This window comes from Ochotona curzoniae, unplaced genomic scaffold, assembly GCF_017591425.1.
Source record: "Ochotona curzoniae isolate NIBS_2020 unplaced genomic scaffold, NIBS_Ocur_1.0 scaffold_3835, whole genome shotgun sequence".
NCBI classification, from domain to species: domain Eukaryota; kingdom Metazoa; phylum Chordata; class Mammalia; order Lagomorpha; family Ochotonidae; genus Ochotona; species Ochotona curzoniae.
This window is the reverse complement of record NW_024467114.1, coordinates 22,127,005-22,153,759: the sequence shown is the minus strand read 5'-3', so window position 1 is coordinate 22,153,759 and position 26,755 is coordinate 22,127,005. Positions and strand designations below refer to the sequence as shown.

The window sequence follows — 26,755 nt, the reverse complement described above, 5'->3', positions numbered from 1 at the left end:
GACTGAGGGGGCTTAAGCAAGTGGGGGAATGTCGTTACCCTCTTTAAATATTATCTATAAAATACATGAAACTTGTTCTCTTTGTATTAGCAAACATAAAAAAGAAAAACTTCGTATAAGATATGATTTGCTGAGTGTAAAGAGACATTGTGATCTTAATTAATTCTTTAGGAATTCATACTAAACTGTTCAAGTTAGAAAGCGTTATCCCTTGAATTTATTATGGAGTTAACATCTGTTTCCCCTGTTAATGTACCACTCTGAAAAATAAGCTCTAAGAATATATTTACTTGATTTTTTTTTGCTAGGCATTTTGGAGGACTGGGGTCAGGCCACCAAAGCTGGTGCTCAGAGTACCCGTTGAATTTGTTTATGACACGCACTATCAAAAAATGTGCACTTCCACTTTTATTTTCTAGGTGTGGGGTTACACAATCTCCACGTTATTAGTTAACATGTCTTAGATACATGATGCTAATTAGAATGAAAATATATTTTTTTGATAAGTTGAAACTACAGGGATCTAAAGGAATGACATAGTGTTTATCTGGGTAATACAGTATGGGCTTTTATACAATATAAAGAATAGTTAATAAAATGAAAACTTTTAATTTTTAAGTGCCTTTTGAAATGAAATAATATTTGACCCTTTCTCTTTTTGGGTTTTTGAAGTAGCTCATGACTAACCTGTTGAAGCATCTTCAGCAGGCTCTCTTAGTGTATCCCTAGATTCGTTGTTTATTTTGCTTGTGGCATATAAATAGTGTACCCATTGGGTGTCTTTACTGGTGTAAAATATTGAAATAATTGTGTTCTGCCTTCTCCTCTCAATTTTTTTGTTTGCAGCAAGCCACTGATGTTGAAGTGGGAGCTGAGCTTGTCCCTTCTATCACAGTGAAGGTATTGTATTTTTTTTTAAAGATTTATTTGTTTTATTGGAAAGTGAGATATACAGAGAGGAGGAGAGACAGAGAGAAAGATCTTCCATCCGATGATTCACTCCCCAAGTGAGCGCAACGGCCGATGCTGTGCTGATCCGAAGCCAGGATCCAGGAACTTCTTCCGGGTATCCCACATGGTTGCAGGGTCCCAAAGCTTTGGGCCGTCCTCGACTGCTTTCCCAGGCCACAGGCAGGGAGCTGGATGGGAAGTGGAGCTGCTGGGACTAGAACCGGCGCCCACATGGGATCTCGGGGTGTTCAAGTTGAGGACTTTAGCTGCTAGGCCACGCCGCTGGGCCCAGGTATTATATTTAATGAAGCCGGTAAGCCTTTGAGTATAATGCAACACCAAAGTGCTATCTCACAAAGACTAAATATTTTAAAATTCCAAAATGAAAACAGAGAATGAAAATAAAAACCTGATAATTATAGTGACATAATTAAAATAATTTGGAAATATAAATCTTTTTTTTTCTAAGAACTAGTAATTGAACCCAGAATAAGCAATTATTGTGGTTTTCTTCTGCCCCTGTTTAAATGTGGAGCATTAGCCAGGCTCTTTTTACCAGACACAGAAAAATTGTTTTATGGGCCCAGGGTAATGGCTCAATTGGTTTATCCTCTACATTAAGTGCCGGCATCCCATGTGGGTGCCAGTTTATGTCTTGACTGCTCCTTTTCCCATCTTGCTCACCAATCATGACCTGGGAAAGCAGTGGAGAACATCGCCAGGCCTTGGGATCCTGCATCCATGTGAGAGACCAGGGAGAAGCTCCTGGCTCCTGGCTTCTGATCAGTTCAGCTCTGGCCATTGTGGCCAGTTAGGATATGAAGCAGTGATGGATCTTTCTCTCTCTGCTCTCTCTGTAAAAATGCCTTTCCAATAAATAAATAGATAAATAAACCTTTAAAAATGCACATATTTGTAGAGCACTGTACAGTATTATATTGTGTATTTATATTGTATAATTTTCAATCATGGTAAATGTAGCTATGAAACACTGAACATTGCTTCAGAATCCTGTCTTCTGGAATTTATTTTAATAGAAGATCAAATAGTAGGTTAATAATGGCCACAGTCATCCTACCATATAGTGAACCCCAGAACTTCTTCAGGGACTCCTTTTTCCCCCAGAAATAAAATCAGCATTTTACGACTGCTAGCAAATGTGACATTATCACCCACAGTGGGCCAGCCAGTTTGCTCTAGCATCATACTTTGTCTATTGTGAAATGATATTCAAAAAGCACATGAATGCTAATATTACCTTTCTTCTGTTAATGATTATATATAAATTTGAAAAGAGCCATTGCCAGCCATTTATTTGCTACAACATTAGCTTTACATGTATGTCGTTATAGCAAGAAACTACTAAACGAAGAAGCCATAAAGTAAAATACTGACAAATTGATAGTCCTGGCAAAATAGAATATGACGGATGTGGTTTTGGTTGAGATTTTTAGTCTTGTCATTGCAGAATTTTGGAACCAGAACTCAAACGTAGAACTCTCTTAAGGCATTTAGATTGAAGTGTGGTAATCAGTCAGCACATTATTAAGCTGAAAATATTTATCACTGCCCAGACTTTGGAAGCCAGGAAAGTTGTGGGTTTTGGCGACCGACTTAGTAAAAACTTGGACGAGCCATTCTATTTTTTTAGATTATGGGTTGCTGTCCTTGGAGGAGCTTTACAGGGCACCAGGCTTTACCAATTGTGTTCGCTTACACTGGACCCAGCGGGTGGCCCAAGTGTGGAGATCTTTGGTGAGAGCCGAAGAGAGCCCAATCTTACAGCAGTTTCCTAAGTTAATTTGTTTGGAGTCTTGCCACTGGAAACAAGGGTGGTCTTTCCCCAGTCTTGCTTTGCCTTCATCCAGTCAAAGGCTCTATCTCATTAATACTTTTGAGTCTGGGGAACGCATTCATGGCAAGAAATCAAACACTTAAAAAAAACCCAAAAAACAAAAGGTGTAGTTCCAGGATTGAGCTACACTTTTGTATAAGAGAATCCTCTTTTGTATCTGTTTTCTGATTGCCACATTGTGATTCAATGCACTGTGTACATTGTGAAAAGAAATCTGGTATCTAAGCCAGGTAACATTGCTTATGTCATATTTTCCCCCAATCAGGCAAGACTTAGGTGCTGAAAGTAAACACTTTTAGTCTGTAGACTTTCATGTGTAATAACTACTTTAAAATTACGATAGGACCATTCTGGAAAATTCTCTTCCACTAGCAGATCCTTACAGTTGAGAATGCTGATGTCACAGCACCCTTTCTCACTGCCATCATGAAAGCACAAGAGAGAAGGACCACAGGAGGCTTGCACACAATTGGCTGTTCTTACCCAGGAGACACAATGACTTTCTGATCCTGTCAGTTTCTATATAAATTTCTGCCATAAATCTCTCCTTATGGCCTTTTATAACAACATCAGCCAAGATATATAACCATGCAAGTTTCCATCATAATAAATCCTATTAATTGAGAAAATTTTTCCATTCGTTCCAAGTGAATGAAGATGTGGCTACCTTGAATATGTGTGTATGATCCGTGACCATGCACTCCAGTCAGCTAGGCACAGTGGTGGTTCCTATCTGGCCTTTGGGGTCATGTTTGTATATACAGGATAGACATTTGATACTGTATTTTCTAGAGATTATATTTCATTTCATTAGAAGTTGAAAATAACTTGGATTAACATTTTATACTTTCTTCTCAATAGTCTATAATTATGTTCTTCCAAACTATGAAGTTTATGATCTAGCCAAGTCTTTAACTCTTGTTTTTTTTTCTTTTTGGCTCAAATACAACTCTTCTTTGTTACTGCAGTTATTTCTGTCACATATCTCCTTGAGTTGGGTTTGAAAAGTGCCCAGCCCATTTTTAGAGTTCAGTGAGCTTGAGAATGAAACTCTCAAAGTAGGATTGTGCATCTAAACCAAATGCAGAGCCTCATTGGAGTGATGGGAGATTGTGTGATTGTTGTCCAGGAAGAGTCACAGTGTCTGCTGGTAGGGCCAGAGTTGGCACATAATGGGTTAAGCCACTGACTGCAGTCCTGATATCCAATATGGGCACCAGTCTGAGTCCTGGCTGCTCCACTTGTGACCCAGCTCCTTGTTAACATGCCTGGGGAAGCAGCAGAAGATAACTCAAGCCCTAGGGGCCCTGCATCCACGTGGGAGACCTGGCTTGGCCTGGCCCCACCCTGGCTGTTGCGGTAACTTGGGGAGGGAATCAGCAGAAGAAAGATCTTGCTACCTTTCTCTCTCTCTCTCTCAGTAACTCTGCCTTTCAAATAAATAAAATAACTCTTAAAAAGGAATAAAATAATGTCTGCTCTTTTCACAAGTGAACATATGACTAATTTAAAGAATTTCCATTTTCGCTTTTAAAAGTGAGCCTCTCATGAGATGTCCCTGACCACAGCTTTAAAGTTCCCTAGCACTTACTGGCTTGGTGTTCTAAGGTATATGATTTAATTTCTCTGAACCTTTCTATTTAAATTGTAAGATTGGTATCCTTTTTCATTTGCAAGTTTATTTTGAAACTTAGCCACGGTTGGGCACAGGTATGGGCTCTGGATACTGACAGGTGGCAGTTAAACTGTGGCTCTTCCTCTTTTAGTCGGAGTGACCTTGGATGAGTATGTAACCTTTCCTAATCACGGTTTTGGTTTCTGTAAGGGGATGTGTGACAGTACCTGTTTCACAGCTGTGGTGATTAACCAAAATACTGCACATGTACAATTTACCACCTTTACTCCTATGAATATAGGAAGTGACCCATAGTTATGATTATTGCTGTCAGTTTCATTTAAAACTATGCATGACGACTAGCATTGTATTATTTTTAGTAGTAAAATACTTGTATCCTGTTTAATCTATTTTAGTGGACTAACTATTTGAAGCAGTTGTAACACTCCCATAGATTCTGATGACCAGGTTTGCTATCGGGCTGTTCCAGAAAAGGAATTCTGTTGTTTCTGGTGGTCAGACATCACTGAGGAAGTTTTGTGTATGGCATGTCAATTCCTGTGTGTATTCCCAGGCTTTATTAAGAAAACAAGATGAAACAAAACAAGGATTCATGTTCATTTAGTCCATCTGTAATATTAGTATGTTCGGTGTTTTTTAAAATTGTATTTATTTATGAATCAAGCTAAAAAAGAGAGAGAGAGGTCTTCTGTCTGTTGATTCATTCCTCAAATGAGTGTAATGACTGGAGCTCGGCTGGTCCAAAGGCAGAAGCCAGGAGCTTTGTCTGGGTCTCCCGTGTGGGTAGCAGGGGCCCAAGTTCTTAACCATCCTCCATTGCTTTTCCCAGACTGTTAGCAAGGGCAGGGCAGGGAGTTGGATCGTGAGTGGAGCAGCCAGGGCTTGAATTGGCACCCATTAGGGATGCTGATATTGGAGGCAGTGGCTTTACCTGCTAAGCAATAATGCTAGCCCGTACAGTTGTCTTTTAAATGTTTTGTTTTACAAATAAGAATTTTATCTAAAATGATCGTATCACTTAAAATTCATTATGACAACTAGTTATATATAATGTTTCTGGACTATTTGTATATTCCAATATGTCATATACAAGCATGTGAATTAGGGACTAGGTGATATGTATCTTCTGCTCAAGAGATATTTAAAATTACCTTTCTTAAAGTTTTCAGAATGGCCTTGTATTAAGTCAGTTAGTAACGGTGTGTTTCTCTCTCATTAATAGAGTCTGGTAAAATAGGTGGAATGCCTGCTTAACAACAGTGCAGCAGAAATGAATAGTTCTCGAGCAATCAAGGATTTCTGGGTGCACAGAGGAATCACCCAGGGAGCTGTAAAGGCACCAATGGCTGGTCTGTCTGAAAAGATTCAGACTCAGTGCTTCGTAACTCTTTGTGTTCAGACAACTACTTTCTTTGGTTTACACATTAGCCATGTGTGATGAAGTCGTTGAAACGATATTATCCAGAGAAAATTTTTTTCTGAAAGTTTATTTTACTTGAAAGACATAGTTACAGAGGGAGAGAGGCGTAGGAAAAGAGAAGGAAAGGGAGAGGGAGACAGAGAGAAAGGGAGAGGGTGAGAAATCTTCCATTGACTCACTCTCTGAATTGCCTGAGTAACCAGGCATGAGTCAGGCCCAAGTTGGGAGTCTAGAACTCTGTCCAAATCTGCAAGGTGGATGGAAGGGTCCTACGAACTTGGGCAGCTTTCTGTTGCTTTGCCGGGTGCGTTAGTAGGGAGCTCAATTGGAAATGGAGCAGCCAGGACTTGAATTGGTGCTCATGTGGGATGCTGGCATCCCTGGTGGCAGTTTCACCTGCTGGGCCACCTTGCTCACCCTCATAAAGACATTGTCAAGAAGGCAAACCCAAAGAGAGAGCATGCCCCATGGAAACCAGGTCCCTGAATCTCTTCTTTGCTAATCTGAAAAATGATGCCTTTTCGCTCTGTGACCCAGAGGAGATCCTTGGATCGGATGACTTCTGACACTCCTGCTCAGGAAGTTTCCTCTAGCCACATCCTGCATATGTGCCAGGCAAACTCTTTTCCCCAGAGTTCTCAGCTGCTCATTCCTACTGGAAGAGGAGAGTTTCCTTAGCATCACTGAAGAGGAGTCCCAGTTTAGAGATGCAGTTATCTGAAAAATGCAGCAGTCAATATGGCTGCTCTGTGGTATTTTTTTCTAGAATTAGTTATATCGTAGGTCTCTATGTTAAACCATGGAAGAAAACACAGCGCTTTATTATTTATCTGTACTGGTACGTATAGATGCCGAGTGCAGAAATCATAGAACAAGTAATTTGTGAAAAAGAAAATCTACTGATTTCCTGTAATGGATTTTCTGCTGTAACTGTACGTATCAAGAACGAACAGACTTAGTTTATGGGGTCATTATTCAGTGGCTTTGAGGGTAGGTTTTCTTTTCTTGTGATAGGAAATTTGTTTTCAACCTTAGTGAGGTAACATTCACATACCATGCAATTCAGTCATTTAAAGTATATGATTAAATGATTTGTACTGTAGTCACAGAATCATACAACCGTCACCACTATACAGTTTCAGGAGATTCTGTCTGCCATACCTACTAACTGTCATTTTCTCATGCCCCATCATGAAGCAATTGCTAATCTACTTTCCTTGTAATTTTCCCTATAGTAAATCTTGCATATAAAGGGAATTTTATATATACAAATATGTAAATTATATATAACATATATAAATATGTATATATAAATTTACACACACATATATATGAAGAGAGAGCTTTTCTTTGTTTCGTATGTTTACAGGAGTCACTCGTTGCATGCAGCAATGCTTCGCTCTTTTTACTGCGGAATAATATTTTGTTGTATGGATATGCCACATTTTGTGTTGTCTCCACTCAAGATGGACATTTTGATTAGTTCTGATTTTAGCAATTGTTGGTAATGCTTCTGTGAACATTTGAGTACATTTGGAGTGATATATATATATTTCTCTTGGCACTAGATTATGTGGTCCCATGGTAAGTGTGTGTTTTCCTACTAGCAGTGTATGAGGGTTCCAGGCCCTCTGCATCTTTGCTGACTTGTATACTCATCTGTGCTTGTGATTTGAACCATTTAGGTGGATGTGGAGTCATATCTTCACTTGGTTTTAACTTGTTGATTGGGCATCTTTGCATGTGTTTCTTGCCCTTCTTTATGTCTTCTGTGGAAAAAAATCCTCAGTGTCTAACTGGATGTAAGGTTTTAATCTCTTACACTTGATGTGTGCTGTGTTATGTGATTACTTGTATTTTCTTGGGTAATGATTTCTAATGTTTTGTAATGATGTAAAAAAATGATGCACAAGGATATTTATTCTTTTTTATTTCAAAGGGGGAGACAAAGAAAGGGAAAGAGTGAGAGAGACAGAGAGAGAGCTTGCTTCCATCCTCTGGTTCTGGGCCACGCCAGGCTGTGCAGAGAGTTCTCACTGGCACTCCATCTCAGTGCCAAATACTTGAGCTGTCACTGCTGTCTCCTTGGGAAACAAACTGCAGATGGAGCTGGACCTGGGTTCTGTGTGCTGCAAAATGGGCTACAGGCATCCCACGTGGAGTCCTAATCACCTTGCCACATGCCCGTCTTGCTAGTGATTTTTCAATACCTTGTTGTGAGTATGCATTTGGATAAAATACCATGTTCTATTTCACACTTTCTGTCTCCTTAGGTCACACTGCACAATCGAGTGGTATTGCAAAAAGTCAAATTATCCATCTATGTGCAATCACCATTAGTTCTCACTCAGGATCAGTTCACCTTTGAATTTTCAAGTGAGTATGGTTATGTTTTTTTTTTTTTTTCTTCCTGGCTTGTATATTTGTTTCTTAAGAATTAGTGTGTTTACTTTGTGGTTACAGTTCTGGTCTCAATAGTGAGGTTGAGATCTTCTTCAGAGCAATAATTGTGTTGTTTTGCTTATCTTTTTCTCTAAATATCAAGCTTGCATATTCAGCCACTGATTATTGAAGCAAATGAGTATTTCATGATTACTGATTTCTAAGAGCTTTCCATAACTGGTTGGGTCAGTAATTGGACTCAGATATTATACTTTGGAAAACTTTCTTCACTAGTGTTTCTCTAGTGATCTATTTATTGAATCAGTAATGTTTGAAGAACAAATATTGTCTTTGTAATGTTGCCCGAGTTTGAAGCCTGGCTCTGACACTTCGTTGATGTGTAAGCTTAGTGTAACTGCCCTGGTAATCACTTGGAGCCTCGGTTATTTTAATATGCAAAAAGGGATTAATATTGGTCTTAAAGGTTGGCTTGAGGATTTCATTAGAAAATGAATTCATGTGAAATCTCCAAAGTAACATCTAAAATAGGAGACATGTCATAAATGTCACCTCTTAGTGAGGTGGGTTTTTTTTTTTTGGCATAGAATCTTTAACACTCAACCATTTATTTCTAGATTGTTGTAGGCCTGTTAAAATAATCTTCATGTTATCTTTCAAAACTTTTTCCTTCTATTATTTAGCTCTACAGGTAAGGCTCTCATCTCTTACTCATGAAGTCAAAAGCCTGCTTTCTTCTCTCTCACTCTTTTTCTTTTTAAACCTCTGTATAACTAGCCTTTACTTGAATGTCTGGCAGATAGTGAGAACTCAAATATTCATTCATTGAATCGTGAATAAATGGATAACATATCCTTATAGGTGATATTCAACCATTGGGTTCTCAGGATTTTTTTTTTCTGTTTTCTTTTTGAACTACTTTGTTTATTTTTCTAAAACACATTCTGAATAATAAAGTTTTTTCAGTTAAAATATGGTTTTTTAACACAGAGTAGAGGCGTAATATATTAGTATAGAAGGAAATACACAGTCTGGTAAGTTGCCATGTGTACGTATAATTATGTCTATAGATACTCCTTTCTTCCAGATTCCCCTACCCCCTCCCAAATTCTCTTGTCCCTTTCAGTACCCCTTCCCTTTTATGTAGCCTGTTTATCTTCGTGAAGAGAAGCAGTGGTGTCGAATGTTCTGGAGTCATGCCTTATCGTTCGGCCATGGGAAGGTTTCTTAATCTCTTTATATTTAAGTTTCCTCATTCATTAAAACTGGGGACAGTTATGTGACCTATCTTGTAGGGTTGTTGTGAAGATTAGATATAAAGTAGTTCAAATAGTATTCGGCAAGTATTAGTGTTTGATAACTTTTAGCTTGTTGATAACTATTTCTTCCAAAGTATATAATTTATATTGTACTTTCCTTGCAGCCCCAGAGATGACTAGCACTGTATCCTTTTCTGTTTATCTGAAAAGAAATTACACGCCATCTGCGCTGGACGGAAATGCTGTGGTTTCTTACTTGAGACCAACAGGTAAATATACACTTGTTTACAAATCCAGCCTAATCATTTCTTTGAAACACTAGAGTGACAAGTTAATTACTGTTGTGTTTAAGATGGGAAAACATCTTGGAAAATATGCCTAAGCAAAAACATTTTTTTGCTGTTAAACTAAATTATGTATCTAATCATTTGTATAAATTGGCAGTAATAGTATTTAGCTTACTTACATATATAATGTGAATTCTTTTCAGTGCATAGAAATCCAATTTTTAAAGGAAAAATAGTGACCATGTTTGAAAAGAGTTTTTAAAGTGAGAGAGTAGACAAAAGAAAGTTAAGCATAGACTATAAAATTAAAGTTGTCCAATCGGTGTGTAAGCTTATGAGTGCATCATACCATTTTGATTCTTATGCTTTTCTATAGATAGAATTTAAGACATTATAAATTATTAACTGAAGGAGCTTTTGTATTAAGGAGTTAAAGTGAATTACAAATTAATATTAAAAAGCCTATAAAGAAAGCCCTAAGACAAATCAAATAAAAACCAAAAACCAAAAATAAAGTCAGAAGTGTTATTCCGTAGTAGCATCTATTGAAATTATTATAAGCAATGTTAACCGGAAATATTAGTACCATGTGTGTTGTGGTTAACTTAGTGTTTTTTTTTTTAAGTCATTTATATATTGAATTTGATTGGCTCTTTGGCTGAATCATGTACCTTTATTTAATTATTTTGTTGCACTTACACTGGAATAAAACACTCTCAAGGACTTAGAATGGAAGTGCAAATATGTTGTTGAATTTCATTAATTCATGTTGCAAGTTTCAATTCTGAGTTTCTTGTCTTTTGTTAGAGGTCAATTTAAACCATCCGTGAAACTTTTGAAAATTTTGACTGATGTTGTCAATGGATGTGCATAAAATCTGTGTTGTAACTTTGTCATAGATAATTTATTGTGTTCTTTCTTCCTTCTTTACCTTTTTTTTTGCATTGCCTTTGATGAATAGATCGAAATCCTGATGGTAAGTGGAAAGATAATTTAGGAAAAATAATGAATTTTAGAACCATGATTGTTCAACTGATGTTGTACCATGAACAAACTCTTTGCATAGGCTACTGTTTTACCTATAGAAACACTTTTAGGATAGTACAGTACCGGAATCCTGATTGTAATGTTCACATAGTAAGTTGTCATTATTAATTGTTTCAGAGTTATGAGGAAGAATGAAGTTAGTAGGAATAGAGTGAGGTCTTTTTTTTTTTTTTAAAAAACACTGAAGTTGTCACTGATGGTTTAGTTCTGTAAGTCAGTGATGGTTTACCTGACTGTTTCGTTGTCTTAATTTAAAGAAAGACTAATAGTTGTTTATCAATGATTTGAACTCTGTTTCTCTACATACCCACCCTGTCTCGAATCAGAATGCTGTGCGTACATCATTTGTGCTTCTGTCCCTTATCTTTAGGATTTGGAGAGGATCCTCATCTGACATCTGACCCCTTGAAGGAACTTGCTTGAGTTTGTTGGCTGCTACTTTTTGTTTGCCCCCAATTTTTCTTGTTTATTGTTATTATTTTTAACACTTAGCACTTGAGTTGCATTACATTTGTTCTTTAGGTTCTCCTAGAACATTTTAAGCTGTTAGAGAGTGGGGATGAAATGTCTGTGCAACATCAGGTCCATAGCGGCACTGAATGTGTCTCTCTGCTTGTTTTGCTTTGTAGATTTAAACTTAACCATGGTGGTTTAGCTTTATTAAAAATATCTTTGTTAAGACAAATGTTTGAAAACAGTTGATTAGGAATACTTAAACATTAAAATGCTTAGAAATTTAGCAATATTTATTCGGTTTTGTTAACGTGAACGATCTGAGTTACAGAACATGTATTACCTTGATGTCTGGGAGGTGGCTTGTGTTGTTAAGATTCAACTAGTTATTTCAAAGGTAGAGTTACAGAGAGGAGCAGCAGAGAAAGATAACTTCTATCTACTTGTTCACTCCCCAAATGGTTATAATGACCATGATTTGGCTATATTAACCCAGGAGCCAAGAGCTTCTTCCAAGTCTCCGGCTTTGATTCAGCGGCCATGCCACTTGGACCATCTTACACTGGTTTGCCAGCTACATTAGCAGGGAGCTAGATTGGAAGTGGAACAGGCAGGACTTGAACCTGTACTCATATGAGATGTTGATACTGAAGAAGTGGCTTGGCTTCTATATGGCAAAGCTTTAATAGAAGTAAGCGTTTAGTTTTATATCATTAAGTGTAGTTGTCCACCCAGAACTGGACCGATTAAACAGTAACCTTTTGTAGCAGGATTTTTTTTTTCCCTAGCAGTTAGCAGTTAGGGTGCCCCAGTTACATTTCCTGCATCCCATGTGAGGCTGCCTGAGCTCAGTAAGGAGCGTTGGCTCCCCAACACAGTTTCTGCCTGCTGATGTGGTAGCGTGAACACGTGTAACTGAGCTCCTGCCAGCCATACTGTGCATTTGAATGCACCGGCTTCGTTGTGTGCATTTGAGGAGTGAGGCGCTGGATACAGGGTGTTTTCTCTTTCTCTGTCTCCTTGCCTCTCATATTAAAAATAAATACATAGTCCATTATTAATGATGAATATTTGCATTTTAATTTGCAAGATTACATGTTAACTGATAAAAATTGTGGACCAAATTTTATGAAGTGTTGGGTCATTTAAATGATCTGCTTTAAGTTTTAAGAACACTGAAAGATATTGGTGAAAGAAATGTATTCTTTCCGGAAATTCAACCCAAACCATGAGAAAAAAGAAATTCACAATTTATAGAAATTCTAGGATTTCTATAGAAAGGGAAAGCTGGTTTTAATAATTTCTCTTGATATATTTTAAAATCATAATTAAACTCCAGGGGCCAGAGTTGATATAGCTGCACCTAATAGACAAGGAAATAATATGTCGCCACTTAGGCCTTGTGCGCAAGGCTTCGCATTTCAGAGACCAATCCACTTTATTGTCCTGAGGTGTTCAGGCTGTGCTGCAGATATGCATTTTTGCTCTGACACGTGGAAAAAACGAAGCCACAGGAGGTTTTATGTTGTCCCAGAAGAATTAGTCTCCATTATTTCTGCATTAAAGTTACGTGACATGGGCAGCGTAAGACATGACTGCAGATGAAGAACAGTTCGTAACCAGACACACCAGGAAGGGATCAAGGAAGTCCTGGCTACCAGACCTTGTTACTACTTTGGGTCTCCTTGTTTTCAATGTGAAATGACTGTAGCAGGCCCCTGGAAAAAGTTCTAAAGGCACTACATAGATAGATTATACACACACACACACACACACACATATAGGTTATTCTACATATATATTCTTCTTGCTCCTTTAAGGTACAGTTTCATTTCCAATTTGACAGTGATGTGGGGCTCTTGTGTGTGCCAGATGTAATTAGACTTACTTCCTGAAAAAATTACTCTGCCAGGGCTGGTTTTGATGTGAATGTTCTGAGTGTTATTTTGTGATTAATTGCACCACAGAAGTTGCAACTATCTGCTTCCTCTGGGAAGTTAGGGGGAAGGGAAATGTTTGAAGGAAAAGTTATTATACTTAGTAGAAAAACTGTACAACGAAGTCAGTCTGATGAATGATTAGGGCAATATTTGAGGAAAATGAATGACACAATTTTCTGTTTTTTTTTTTTTTCTTGGCATAAGGCTGAGTTGACCAAACCAGCTAGACTATTTTGCCAACTACAGAGAGAAAATATTGCTGATGGTAGTGAAGTTGGGACCAATTAGTTGCTTTTAACCAGGTTGAGAGCTGTTCTAGGAGCCTCCATGGAGAGTCTTTAAAAGCATGTAATTCTTCTCCCTTTGTTGCAGGTCCACTCATGCACACTCCCATAGTACCCTCATAGTGTTTGGCTTCAGGCTCTTTGATACAGTTACAGCCAGTGGAGTAACTGGAAGCCAGATTAACACTTGACTGTTTCTCTCAAGAGACTATAGAGATTTCAGGAGAAATAGGATTCTGATACACCCCAAAGACTAGAGATTGTGTTTTAGTGGGTACATTTTAATTTGAGGGGAGACATGCTGGAAAATAGTGACATTGTCATTTTTTTTTCCCTCTGAAAGGTATGGTTTTCCAAAAATGCTTTCTGAACAGGTTTGTACACTTCTTTCCCCCAATGCAAAAACTTTTCAAGCTGCCATCATTTAAACAAATAGCTGCAATCATTTTATTAAGTCTAAGTGTCATCATTTTTCAAAGTAATGTTTTCCAAATGTCCTATGAAACAGGTTTGTAATTCCTGGAGAGAAAAGAAATCCTAGAGGGGGCCTACACATTTTCACAACTGCAGGACTTGCCCTAGAGTGTGATAATACCATTAGCTGGCTCACCAAACTGTGACTTGAGTTACCATGTCGTTTGCCTCTCGGGTTTGTTCATTAGTGCTTGCCACCCATTTGTTTTATTTGTGAGAACTTAAGTATACCATCAGTTTCTTTGACTTCTTCATGAAGTCCGTGTTGTTGACCATGTTGAGTTTATTTTTTAATGTGACTTCAGTGAAGTACCTGGTTCAAGTAAAATAAAGGGCACAGTTTTAGTAGCACAGTTTGGGAAGATCATGTTCAGTCGGATTTTTGTTTGAACAATTAGCTCCAAATTTGGTTGAAAGTATAGAGAGGATTGTTTCTCTTGGGGCATATGTAGAATTGTCAGATCAAGTAGTTTTTGTTGTTTACTGCCATTAAAAATGAAAAATGTGATGGGCATGTGTTATAACAGTTAGTCACCGTGTGGCACACATTGGGGTGCCTGATTCAGATCCTGACCACTTCACTTCCCATCCAGCTTCTTGCTAAGGCACACCCTAGGAAGCTTAAGCCCCTGTGTCCTTGACACCCATGTGGGAAACCCAGCAGGAGTTCTGGGCTCCTGTCTGCAGGCTGGCTGTTGCTGGCATTTGGGAAGTTAAATAGCAGACCAACAAAATGGAAGAAATGGTTTCTCTCTCTCTCAAATAAAATGAAGACAAATTGCAATTAAACATTGAACAAATGAAAAAGGTTTCAGTTTCCTTGTTCTTTCCAGACTGTATCTATTAGAGGAAGGTCCACCTTACTTATTGTAAGGGAAGGATATTCGCTGGTAATATTTACATAATCTGAGAATGTATAGAATAAATGAAAATTTTCTTTCTTTTTGTCTGTGGCGATACAGATCACTGTGGTTTGGGCAGTATCTTAGATCATGTTACCATAACATTCTGAAGTGAAATATTTCATCATTGTTAAGTACAAATACACATGCCTCTCAAAACCTCACAGAATGATAGGAAATAATATTCTGGAGCTGTGTTGAAGAGACACCAGATATAATTTGCATCCAGGATTCCTAGAGAAGTGAGTTTAACATCTGTTGGTTATGAACAGAGGATGAACTAGGTAAAACTTGATGGATGGTCCATTAGGTTGAAGAGAATGACAAATATGCTCTCCATGCTCTGAAAAAGTATTTAATTGGCCTCACAGATCAATGTGCTTGCCAGTGAAGATGATTTTTCACTATCCTAGTGGCGTGCAGTCAGTCCTGAGAAGTCTGTTCCGAGCTTGAGTGTGGAGTAAGTCACACGACCCCAACTGGCATAGCAAAATAGACAGTCCCAGGAATCTGGGTTCCAGTTTGTTGTTTCTGAACGTTAACAGCTTCTGCTGGTTTCAAGCTGTTTGCTGACTCCACCATAAAGAAATAAAGAGATTTGTATGTGGAGGCACGATGTAGGTTAAGTTGTTTTTGAGTTTTCATGTCTCTCTAGCAGTGTACAAAGGAATCTGTATCCTATCTTTTAAGTTCATCTTATCAATCAAAAACATAAATCTAAAATAAAAGGAAGGGGAACTAAGGCGGTAGCACTCCTTGAATAGATTTATAAGTAGGGGTTCTGGTTTGCTTTGGTTTCAATTTTATTGAAAGCTATTTAAATAATTAAAATTCTGATATAAAACTCTTCGTGTGTTTATCTTTCAGTGCATGTGCATGATTGTTGAAAACTTTTGATAACTAAATTACTAGAAGAGCCTTTCCAAATGTGACTTACAATGATTTATAAAATCAAATTCATATGTAAGCCATCTTCTTAATATTAGTGTGTAACTCGGACATGGACTTCAGTAGAGTGAGTGCTGCCTCCCCATAATTTATTGGAAAGGATGAATAAAATTAAGATTAATGAAATTTTTACTTGTAAAAATTGCCAAAGATGCGAAACATTCATGGGTAGAGAAGTTTTTCGTGGTGATCGTGGAGAGTCCGCGATGGGACTCGTTTTCTGTGTTCTTTTAGGTGGCACTCTTGGATTAGGGTTGGAGCTTGGAAGCTCTCCAAGGCTCAATTCACTAATCGAATGCAAGGGATTATAATGTTCTATATGATGTTCTGGTGTGAAGATTTAAAAATATTACAACTATTAAAGATAGACTTCAGTTCATGCTCTTTTAAAGAGTTTTTTTGCATTGTTCTTTCCAAAAGTAATAAAAATATGAGTTATGGCAACACTCTACAGTTACTTCATTTATGCTAAATGAGGTAGGAAGGTGATAAATTTGTGATCTGTGTTACTGCTCTGACTACTTGTAGTATGGGTTTTTTTCTTGTCATGTTTATGGATCTCTCTCTCTCTCTCTCTCTCTCTTCCTCTCCCCCTCTCCTCAGGAGTTCCTCGTGTTATCCAGTGTAAATTTAGACTTCCCCTGAAGTTAATCTGCCAGCCAGGTCAGCCTTCCAAGACCGCAAGCCACAAGCTAACTATTGATACGAACAAGCCCCCCGTCAGCCTCCTCAGTCTCTTCCCAGGTAAGGCTTCCCAAGTCATGTTCTGGTAACATCAGAAATGCTGCAGTCTTCAGAATGGAATCCTTCATCAGCAGGTAATGAGAGGGGAATTATCAGGTAATTGTTAAGCAAGACTATAAAAACGCCTCAGGGAGTTCCCCTCCCCCTCTTGCTTGCCTGTTCAAAGGAGAATAGCTTCTTCTGTCTACAAAGTAATATGGTGTACTTTTAAAGGTTTGATTAAGATTATTATAATCATTATTTTACTTAGGTGTTCAGAAATTTGTTTAACAATCAAATGTTTCTTTGTAGGCTGTGGAATTTTTTTAGTTTGGGATGTAAATATTATTCACCTTTCTTGTAGGTTTTTGGATATAACCATCTTAAAGTAAAATATTTATTATTCATCTTCACCATAGTCTTTTGGATACGTATCTTTTAAAAGCACGCTCTTAGGCCGCTGAGAAATCACATAACGATTGGTGCTCTCTGTGGTTCAGCCATCTGCAGGAGCTGGGGAGGCGGTCACGCACACTTGGTGATGCTGATTGTTCAGAGGGCCCCAGCGTCACTGTGACCACTGAGGGTGCTTTGTGAGGCTACGGCTTTCCCCAGGTGTTTTGGTTCCTTTACAGCCTCTCGGGGTTTTGATGGGATGAAACTTCATCAGCAACCAAAGTTTATAGTGCCACATCTAATATGTTTCTTGGAAATGGAGTAGTGTTAAGAAAAAAAAAGATATGGGATTAAACCAGCTCCTTTAATCATTCATTCAAAATCAGCACTGTTAGCTGACTTTTTTAAAAAATATATTTTTATTTTGCATTTTGAATTATGTGGTACAATTTTGTACAGGCTGGGATTCACCCCCAAACTCCCACCCCCAACAGATTTTCCCCAATTTACCACAATGGTTTAGTCCTTCCTAAGGAGTCATAATTCTATCAGATGCTTATTTAAGTGTACCCTGACATTGTTGGTACAGATAATGTCAGACAGTCCAGCATCCCATTGTCTACACATGTTGTTGGCTGACTTTAATAACCAGTATTATACCTTTAGTTATTTTGGTTTTAGTTTGTATTATAAGCATACCTGTCATGAATATCTTTGTAACAATACTTCTGCAAGCTTATTCATTTTTGATGAATATCTGAAAGTGGAATTGCTGGATTAAGAGGATGAAAAGGAAGGGTAAGAATGTTTCCAAGGCTTCACCTTGTAGCACCTGGGTTCCATCCTTGACTTTATCTCCTGACTCCAACTAGTGCAGACCCCGGAAGTCCTCAAGTGGTGGCGCAAGTGCGACCCTGTCATCCATCTGGCATACCTGGATTGAGCTCACAGCTCCTGACCTCACCTGCCTTGCTGTTTGCAGAATGACCAGTGGATCGCATCTGTATCTTTTGGTTTCTCTGACTCACAGACAACAACAAAACAAAACTGGTGTGAAATTAACTTCCTGAAGGACCGTGACAGTTGATGCTGTCAGCAGTGTTTCAGTGAAGATGTCAAACACCACCAACCTTGCCAGTACAGAATAATGTAATTGTAAAAGATCGTAGTAGACCTAATGGCTATATTAAAAAGATTCATTTACACTTGAGTGCATGTGAAAGCATTCATGGAAAAGCAGGTTAAAAGATTAAATTATTCTATTAAGAAATTGAAATCTATGCTTATGCAGGACCTTATAAATTTTGTGGAAAATACATATTATGAAAAAATCTATACATGGATGTCAAGGTTTTTTTTTTCTGCATTCAATTGAATTTAATTCCCTTTTCCTGAATTTTTTGATACAAAAATGTGTGTGCATGGTTGTTCCCTGTTCGTGTGTGTGTGTGTGTGTATACACATATGTCAAATTTAGCTATCTGGATGCTTCTGAGTAAATGTGACTTAGCGATGGAGGTATTTTATTATCTTGTGAAGAAAAGAGCAATGGTGGGCATTGTGACCTGTTGCAATGGTCTGTGACTATTATGAATGACCCAGCTTTTGTCTTGCTTTGCAGTCTGTCACCTCTAGTTTGTTCTATAGCAATAACATTTGATTCAGTTTCAGGCATCATGTACCTGGCACGAGGTAGGAGGAAGAGACAGCTGTAATAGCAACTAAAGCTTTTATTAGTAAAGCATTTTTTTTAATGCAAAAGCTTCCTAAGAAATTTCTTAGTATGTTTCCCATAGTCATAATTTCATCACATGGTTTTCTTTCTTTTAAGATTTGTTTTATTTTTATTGTTTTATTGTTTTATTTTTATTTTTATTGCTCTTGTTCTTATACACATGAGTACATCTCTTGCCAAAATAGAGTTCAAGTTCATCCTAGGCATATAAGTATTTCCAGTTTCAAGAAAAATTGTATGCTCTGTGTTAATAGAACCAAAAGAGATAAAAAAGAGCCTTGTAACATAACTTTGTAGAAGTCGTATTTCCAGCAGAGAGAGACAGAGAGAGAGAATCAATCTTGTACCTACTGGTTTGTTCCTTAAATGCTCGAAACAGCCAGAGCTCCAGGCTGAGGCCAGAAGCCACAAACCTCCATAGGATTCTCCCAGACAGGTATCAGGGATCTAAGTATTTGAGCCATCACCTGCTGCCTCCAGGTGTGCACTGGTGGAATGCTGGATGGGAAGCAGAGCAGGTGGCCCTCAAACCAGGCATTTTGACCTGAAACGAAAAGGCATCTTATGTGGTGATGTTTTTGCTGTGCCATACACCTGTACCTCCTTTACAACTGTTTGAGGAGATCTGTATGTATATATAGAATATAAAATACACATAGTTGATTTTCTAGGATCCTCAAATAATTATTTGTGTTTTGCTATTAGCTTCCATGTGAGCTCATATCTTTAAATGTATTTCACATATTTTACTCAGTTATAATTTTTATCTTTAACGAGACTCAATTATGTTCTTCTTTGACCAGCACTAGTCCATCTTTGCATTTGCTCTCAAATTCTTTTCATTCAACCACAGTGTGATTTTTTTGTGACAGAATATTCTAGGTTCCTACTGTACATGTGCTGATTCAGCTTGGAATGACCCATTAGGAGATGAGAAAAATCAAGGTTAACATATTATAGTTCTAACATGGGCCTCAAACATAATGTGATTTAAGCAAAACTTACACAACAGTTCTTCCTGTTTTAATTGTTAGCATTCTCCTTTTTGTCATTACATTAACTGATTTTTCTCTTTTCTTTATAGGCTTTGCCAATCAGTCGGACGATGACCAGGTGAATGTAATGGGTTTCCGTTTCTTAGGAGGTTCCCGAGTTACCCTTTTGGCTTCCAAAACTTCTCGTAAGTCTACACGTACATATGTTGGTATAGCTTTTAGAGCACCCTCTCAGCCATGAATCCTAGAGAAGGGGAAGTTAAATTAGGTATCAAATGCTGAGCTCTATGGTGTTCAGCGTGTTAGTTTAGGGGGATGAGGAGAGTTTGAGAGAGGAATTCAAAATTTTTAGATGTTTTCAAGATAGGCATGTATGTGGTGAATTAGGTTTTAAGAATTGCTGAAATTTGAACTGACTACTGTTTATGGAAGCAGTATATTTTTATTTCCTCATATTGTACTGTAGTAGATCTAATTGTGAAAATAAATAACTTCTGCTGAGACTAATCCCTCTCAACAGACAAGTAATAATTGTGATAGTCAAGTTTGCTTTTCAGATTCAAGTATATTTTAATGACTTATTTGCCTCTCCTGAGAATAATGGAAAACTAGTCAATGGAAAAATGGCTTCTGGTGTATGTGTTGTCTGAAGCTACTGAACCCTGTTGGACATACCTTCATGAAAATAAATTAAGATATTAAGAACGACAGTCTTTTGCAAACTTGTATTGGGGAGAAAATTGTGTGTGTGCGTGTGTGTGTGTGTGTGTGTGTTGAAGTAGTTTGATTAAGTATGCTCCAATAAAGAGGAAAAACATTTATAGTTTTTGCAATGAGTTCTCAGTTTGCGTTTGATACATTTGCTGTCTTAATTTGTTACTGCTTTTTAAATAATGAGCAAAGTAATTACATCAGTTTTTGAGAAAAGCAAAGCCATGAGCATGAGGAACATACTCCCCATTTAGAAACACTGATGATATTTCCATGGCTAAAATCATAGCAGCTTCTGACTAGGTAGATGAGTGATGGGTATGACTAGGGTATGAGTAATGGTTCTAGAACAAGACACAGAAATCATAGGCCAGATGACAGCTTTCTGCACTTTTATGGTATTTGTGATTAGTCTTGCTTTATAATGGCACCATTAAAAACATTTATTTTATTGCCAGAAGAATCTATGTCGTAAGGGCCGACTCTCAGCAAAATTTTAACTGTACAGTACATTGTAGTTGATTGCAGATACGTGACGCTGCTTAGTTTTGGTCAGCCTCAGACATCAGTTCAATGATGAAATAATTTGGGCTCTTTTTTTTTTGGTTTAATTATTCTCCTTTGTTAAAAAAGCTCTCGCAAATATTTCTCCAAGAAACTATGTGCATCTGTTTGGTAATGAAGTAAGAATAGCATTCAGATGTCTTATACAATTGATAGGATCCTAGCCAACTAAAATGATGAGAAAGCATTGTGTGTCTAATTTTCAGAATGTTCAAATATAAAGTCAAAGATTTCATTTAGCAGATGCACAGTCTGTTGATGCTGAGTCAAGGGTTAGGTGTTTTCTGTGAATATTTACAAAGATAATTCCTTGAGTACGGTCTATAACTTTTGTATTACAATTGAAGTGATTTTATAATTATCTATAAATAATAGATTTCATAGAGCTTTAAAAATAGTGTAAAAACTGGTTATTTCATATAGTTTGGAGCTCAGATCCATGCAGTCTAAGCTGCAGCTTGAGCTAAGGATACGTTCCAGGGTATTTGGGGTTGCAAGTTTTAAGTACCTGGGATTTTCAGTGAATGTTGGATGGCTAATTTTAGTCATCCGGATGTGAGAAGCAGGGTGAAGGATTTGTGTCATTCTGTGGGTGAGAATTAGCGGAAACGTGTGAGAGGTTGAGGATCAGGAAAGAGAAGGGAATCTCTAAACCATGATGTCCTCAGCGAGGAAGCTGGGTGAGCTGCAGAGCTGGCAGGTGCAACTGAGGAATCCTTTCTAGCAACTCTTCTGCTAAAAATCAGACTGAGTCTTGGTCCAAGCAGGTTTCACGGACTTGTTGGCAGAATGGCAAGGAAGGTTTGATGTTGGCTAAATTTGGAAATGATACTTTGAAGAACAGGAAATCAAACTCTTGAGCCGGATGGGCAGAGTTGAGTTTCTGTTTCAAATTTAGGTCCTGAATTTTTTTAAAAAAAGATTTGTTTATTTTTATTGCAAAATCAAATATACAGAGGAGGAGTGGCAGATAAGAAGTTCTTCCATGTGCTGGTTTCACTCCCCAAGTGGCTGCAGTGGCTGGAGCCAAGCTGATCTGAAGCCAGGAGCCAGGGACTTCTGGATCTCCCATGTGGGTGCAGGGTTGGGTTGTCCTCGACCGCTTCCCAGGCCACATACAGGGAGCTGGGAGGGAAGTGAAGCAGCCGGGATATGAACCAGTGCCCGTATAGGATCCCAGTGTGTGTAAGGTGTGAACTTTAGCCACTAGGCTACTGCACCAGGCTCATGCAAAATCTTTCAAAAATCTGAGTGAATGAATTTTTTGTTTTAAATATTAGTGGTATAAAACCCCGTGAAAGTTGCTAGCTGTGTGTGAAATGACATCAAAGTTATGTTGAGCAAACACATTTTTTTTCCATTAAAAAGATTTTTTTTGACAATCTTTACATAGTTAATTAGAGCACAAAGCTTCAAGGGCTACAGGAAAGTGGGTAAGACTATTATTTCCACATTTTTTTTTCTGTATCTGGGGTAAAGGTGGAGGTAAAGGCAGAAGCCCCATCCAGTCTCCCACCCATTCCAGGTTCCTGAAGTGGGGCATGCTCTGAAGGTCTTGCTCAAGTGGTTTTGATAGTTCAGCAGTTATGAATTGCTGCCAGCCTGGCCATTCCAAGCATGATGAAGTTGCTGTAGAATCCACTGGTTGACATAGTCCATCTTAGAGTCTCTGTTTGCCCAGTTTTTCACTGCCAACATATGGTTGGGGTAGTTGATTGATTTGTTCTGTCCTCTGTTGTGGTGCCAGGTATCCTCTGCAGGTTCTGATAGACTGCCATATCCTCCATGTGCAGCTGGTTATGCTCTCCACTGCTCCGTCCAAGCCTCTTAGGAGGCTTGGCTCTGGCACTTACACTCTATGGCAGACCGTGGAACCTGCACCTCTCTTCATGGTTAGGGTTCTGAGTCTGGCAATTCGATTGGGGAGATCCCCAAAGAAACTTTGTCTGAGGTGATCCCAGACCAGATTGTTGTGTGTACTTGCAAGTACAGGGTCCCATACAGTCCATCGCTCTAATCAGCTGGTGGTTGCATTTGCTGGGTTGGTTCTGTTTCCAGCCCTGTTTTCCACTGGAACCAATGGGTGTTGCATTTTTTTTTTAAGATTTTTATTTGTTTTTTAGTGAAGAGGTTACAAAGAGAGAAGGAGGGAGGAGGGAAAAAAGGAAGAATGAGGGGGCAGAGAAAGAGAGAAATTTTCCACTGGTGCACTCCGCAAATGAATAGTGGCTGGAGCTGGGCCCATCCAAAGCCAAGAGCTTCCTCTGGGTCTGCCATGTTGATACAGGGCCCCAAGGACTTGAGCTGTCTTCTGCTGCCTTTCCAGGGTAATAGCAGGGAGCTGGATTGTAAGTGAAGCCTCTGAGACTTGAACCATTTCCCATAAAGGATGCTGGTGCTTTGGGTGGAGAGTTAGCTTGCTAGGCCATGGCACTGGCTCCAGAAAAATACATTTTTATGAAATAAGATTTTTTTTTCCATATCTGCTTCATGAAAGTTATTTGAATAGTAGGTGCTGTATGTGGGTCTAAAGAGGTTTGTGATGAAATTCCTGCCCTTTAGTTTACAATCGTTTGGAAGAAGTCATGACAGCAGTGATGATAGGTACTAATTACTGGGTGCTTAATGTGTCAGGCACTGTTGCAGTTGTTATTTTAAGAAGGTACATATACATGAAAGAAAACGAACTCATTAAGGCAGCAATCTCACAATCAAAGGGTTGTACAGGACCTTGTTCCATCGTAGGATTTCTCAATCTCACAATCAAAGGGTTGTACAGGATCTTGTTCCTTCCTAGGAAGTCTCGAGGGAGTGCTTCTCTTAGCTTCTTAGCAGATCCTCCTGTAGGAACTTCCTCAGGATTTCTCAAGAACTCTGAACTGAAGAAGGCGTGCACCCGTAGAATGAGGGCAGTTGAGTGGCTGTTTCAGGATTTGCAGTAGGAGCTGGCCTGTTGAGGGAAGCCCAAAGATGATTCGAGAATGATGTAGGCAGTTTTAGAAAGGCAAAGGTGCGGAAGGAGCTCTGGGACAAGATGACATGCTGCAGGCAGAACTGCCCGCTTGGAGGACGCCTGTCACTGTGTCTACACCAGTATTTTACAGCTGCAGCTCTGCGAGTGCCAAGAGATCCCAGGAGAGCCACTCCCACATTAGCAGCACTACTAGTGCCATCTGCCCAGCCACGTGCCTACCCTGGGAAGGAGTCAAGGCACTATTGGAAAAGTTGCAAGTCTGGAAAGCAATTTTCCACCATGGATAAAACCTATTTCTGTCTGGAGTGGTGTAGTGGGAGGGACATGTGGCTCCTGCCTAGATTTCACAATGTGGCATCTCTTGGCACAGGGCTACTGTGGAGAGCAACATGCTCACCATCGCACTGTGGCTCTACAGATGCTTCTTGCAGTGAGGGTGGTATGGTGAGTATGACAGCACTGAGATTCGTAGTTTGAACAAGCTCACCCATGCTTGCCACTACCACATCTGGCTCTGTAATTCAGAGTAAGCACCGCTTCTTGCTGTCTTGGGCCAAGTTTGCTGCAATGTGCAACTTCCCCTGCATCTGCTATATCCACGTGGCCTGGAATAGCAGGATTTGAAGCCAGTGTTATGGATATCGCGAAAGTGACCAGAGAGAGGAAAGATGTATAGATCTGGATTGTGGATCAGGGCAACAAGCTGGACTAACATACAGATGGAAAGATTACATACTGGAGCTAGCCCGAAGCCAAAAGCCACGCGTCTGGCCTAAGAAAGGAAAGTGGCAGTGACCTGGGGGCAGCACTGAGCTGGAATCACACCTGTCTCACTTGTAGCAGCTCATGGAGTTGCCCCTTTTTTCTTTCACTCTGAGTTGTGGGGAAAATTCAAGAAATCATTGAAGACCAAAGAGCTCGGTGCCTTGCAAACACTTCCAGTGGTGTGAGGGGAGAGTCTCCTGTCTCCTGGGCCAACTAGCTTTGCCAACATCTGTAAGGATAGAATTCTTGTTGTCGCTTCTACCCTTTGCAGTTCCTCTGCTGTTATTTAAATCTATATGATTGGTTTTTGTGTACTTGAAAAACAATAATACATCCTCTGTGGGGAAGTCCTGGCCCCTCTGAGGCAAGGTCAAGTGTAATGGTGGCCCTGATTCTGTGATACAGAGACAGTGTTCATCATGACATCTTTCTAAGTCTATGGGAGCTCACTGATGATGGAAACTTCTGCTTCATTCTTGATTTTACCCCTTTCATCTTGCTGTGAATGAAAGAGTGCCTACAGACTAGTTTGCATTTAATAGATTTGATTCTAATCTCAGCTTGGATAAGACTCGACTCAGAGGATTCAAATCCACATTCCATCATTACCATTCTTGTGTGTCTCTACTTCTACCTGAACACAATTGTGCTGTGACTAAAACCTTAAACCTCCAGTGGCATTTACAAAGAAAACTGCTGTCCCTGGCCTTGGTCCTAGTACCTTTTGTAGAGAGAAGTGAAGGGGAACCACTGGCAGCCTTAGGGGCAGAAGGAAGTACCCAGCATAAGACTGGGGATGTGGGGAGGTGGCATGGAAATGATGGGCCAGGACTCGAGAAGACAGTCCCCAGACTATTTTATGTCTTATGCAGTTGAGAAAGAGGATGACTAGAGAAATTGGAGGAAGTACATTCATGAACTAGGGCTGATGACTTCAAATTCAAGTTCTAATAACCAATTTGAAGTTGTAATACATTCACAGAATTTCTGAAGGCACCATGAGAAATGTTTTGCGTGTCCATGTGCCATGCTGTTCCTTGCCAGTCTAAAGTCCATAAACAGAAAGACTGAATCTTTGTGCTTCCAAGAGTTATTTTTGAGGGCAGATTTTATGGACAAGAGAGACAGAGAGAGAGAGGGTCTTCTATCTGCTGGTTCACTCCCCAAGCAGTTCCAATGGCTGGAGCAAAGCTTATCTGAAGCTGGAATCCAGGAGCTTCTTTGTCTCCTACATGGGTGCAGCAGCCCAAGTCCTAGGGCATCCTCTATTGCTTTCCCAAGGCATCAGTAGGGAGGTAGATCAGAAGTGATGCAGCCAGACACAAACTGGTGTCTGTATGGGATGTCAGTTCACAGGGTTGAGGATTAGCTTGCTGTGCCACTGTACCAGCCCCCGATTTTTTTCCTATACGACATTGTTGATAATAGATGCTCAGTAAACCATTCATTAAATGAAGACTTAGTTGTAGATCCTGTTAAGTGTGAATTTCTTTGAAAGAATGACTACAATCATTTGAGAAGTCAAATAAATCATGTAATCTGTGGTTGCATGTCTGGTGAACTTTAGACACAATGAAATCTCTATAAAGAGATGTAATATTGGGACATAATTTAAGTTAATAGTCAATGTTTGTATTAACAGCTATAGTTCCAATCAATGCTCTGTTATTGACTGGCTAGATGACCTTGGAAACCACTTAAAACTCATCTGTGATTAGATTCATTTTTATGTGACTTGAAATAACACTTTTGTCCATAGGCCAGTTGAATTTCTTTTTAAGATGTATTTATTATTATTAAAAAGACAACTCTGGGTTTTCCCATCCCCTGTCCAAGTCTCCTCCTCCCGCTGCAGACTTCCTCTCTAGTATTACAATGGGTAGTCTTTCATGAGCAGTTTTAGGTCCATCATTCTGCAATTGACGTGACAGATATACAGAGGGAAGGAGAGACAGAGAAAAAGATCTCCCATCTACTGTTTCATTGCCTAGTTGGCCTCAATGGCCAGAGCTGAGCTGATCTGACGCAGGGGCCAA

General features: G+C 39.1%; 1 protein-coding gene across 1 annotated transcript in view; it reads left to right on the top strand.

Moving 5' to 3' along the window:
• BBS9 (Bardet-Biedl syndrome 9) overlaps nucleotides 1-26,755 on the top strand; it is a 333,069-nt gene that overhangs the window by 118,212 nt on the left and 188,102 nt on the right. The window contains exons 12-17 of the mRNA XM_040965097.1: nucleotides 847-900; nucleotides 8,136-8,238; nucleotides 9,686-9,790; nucleotides 10,770-10,784; nucleotides 16,460-16,600; nucleotides 19,795-19,890. Coding sequence (XP_040821031.1) covers nucleotides 847-900; nucleotides 8,136-8,238; nucleotides 9,686-9,790; nucleotides 10,770-10,784; nucleotides 16,460-16,600; nucleotides 19,795-19,890 — 514 coding nt within the window. The remainder of the gene's footprint in view (nucleotides 1-846; nucleotides 901-8,135; nucleotides 8,239-9,685; nucleotides 9,791-10,769; nucleotides 10,785-16,459; nucleotides 16,601-19,794; nucleotides 19,891-26,755) is intronic.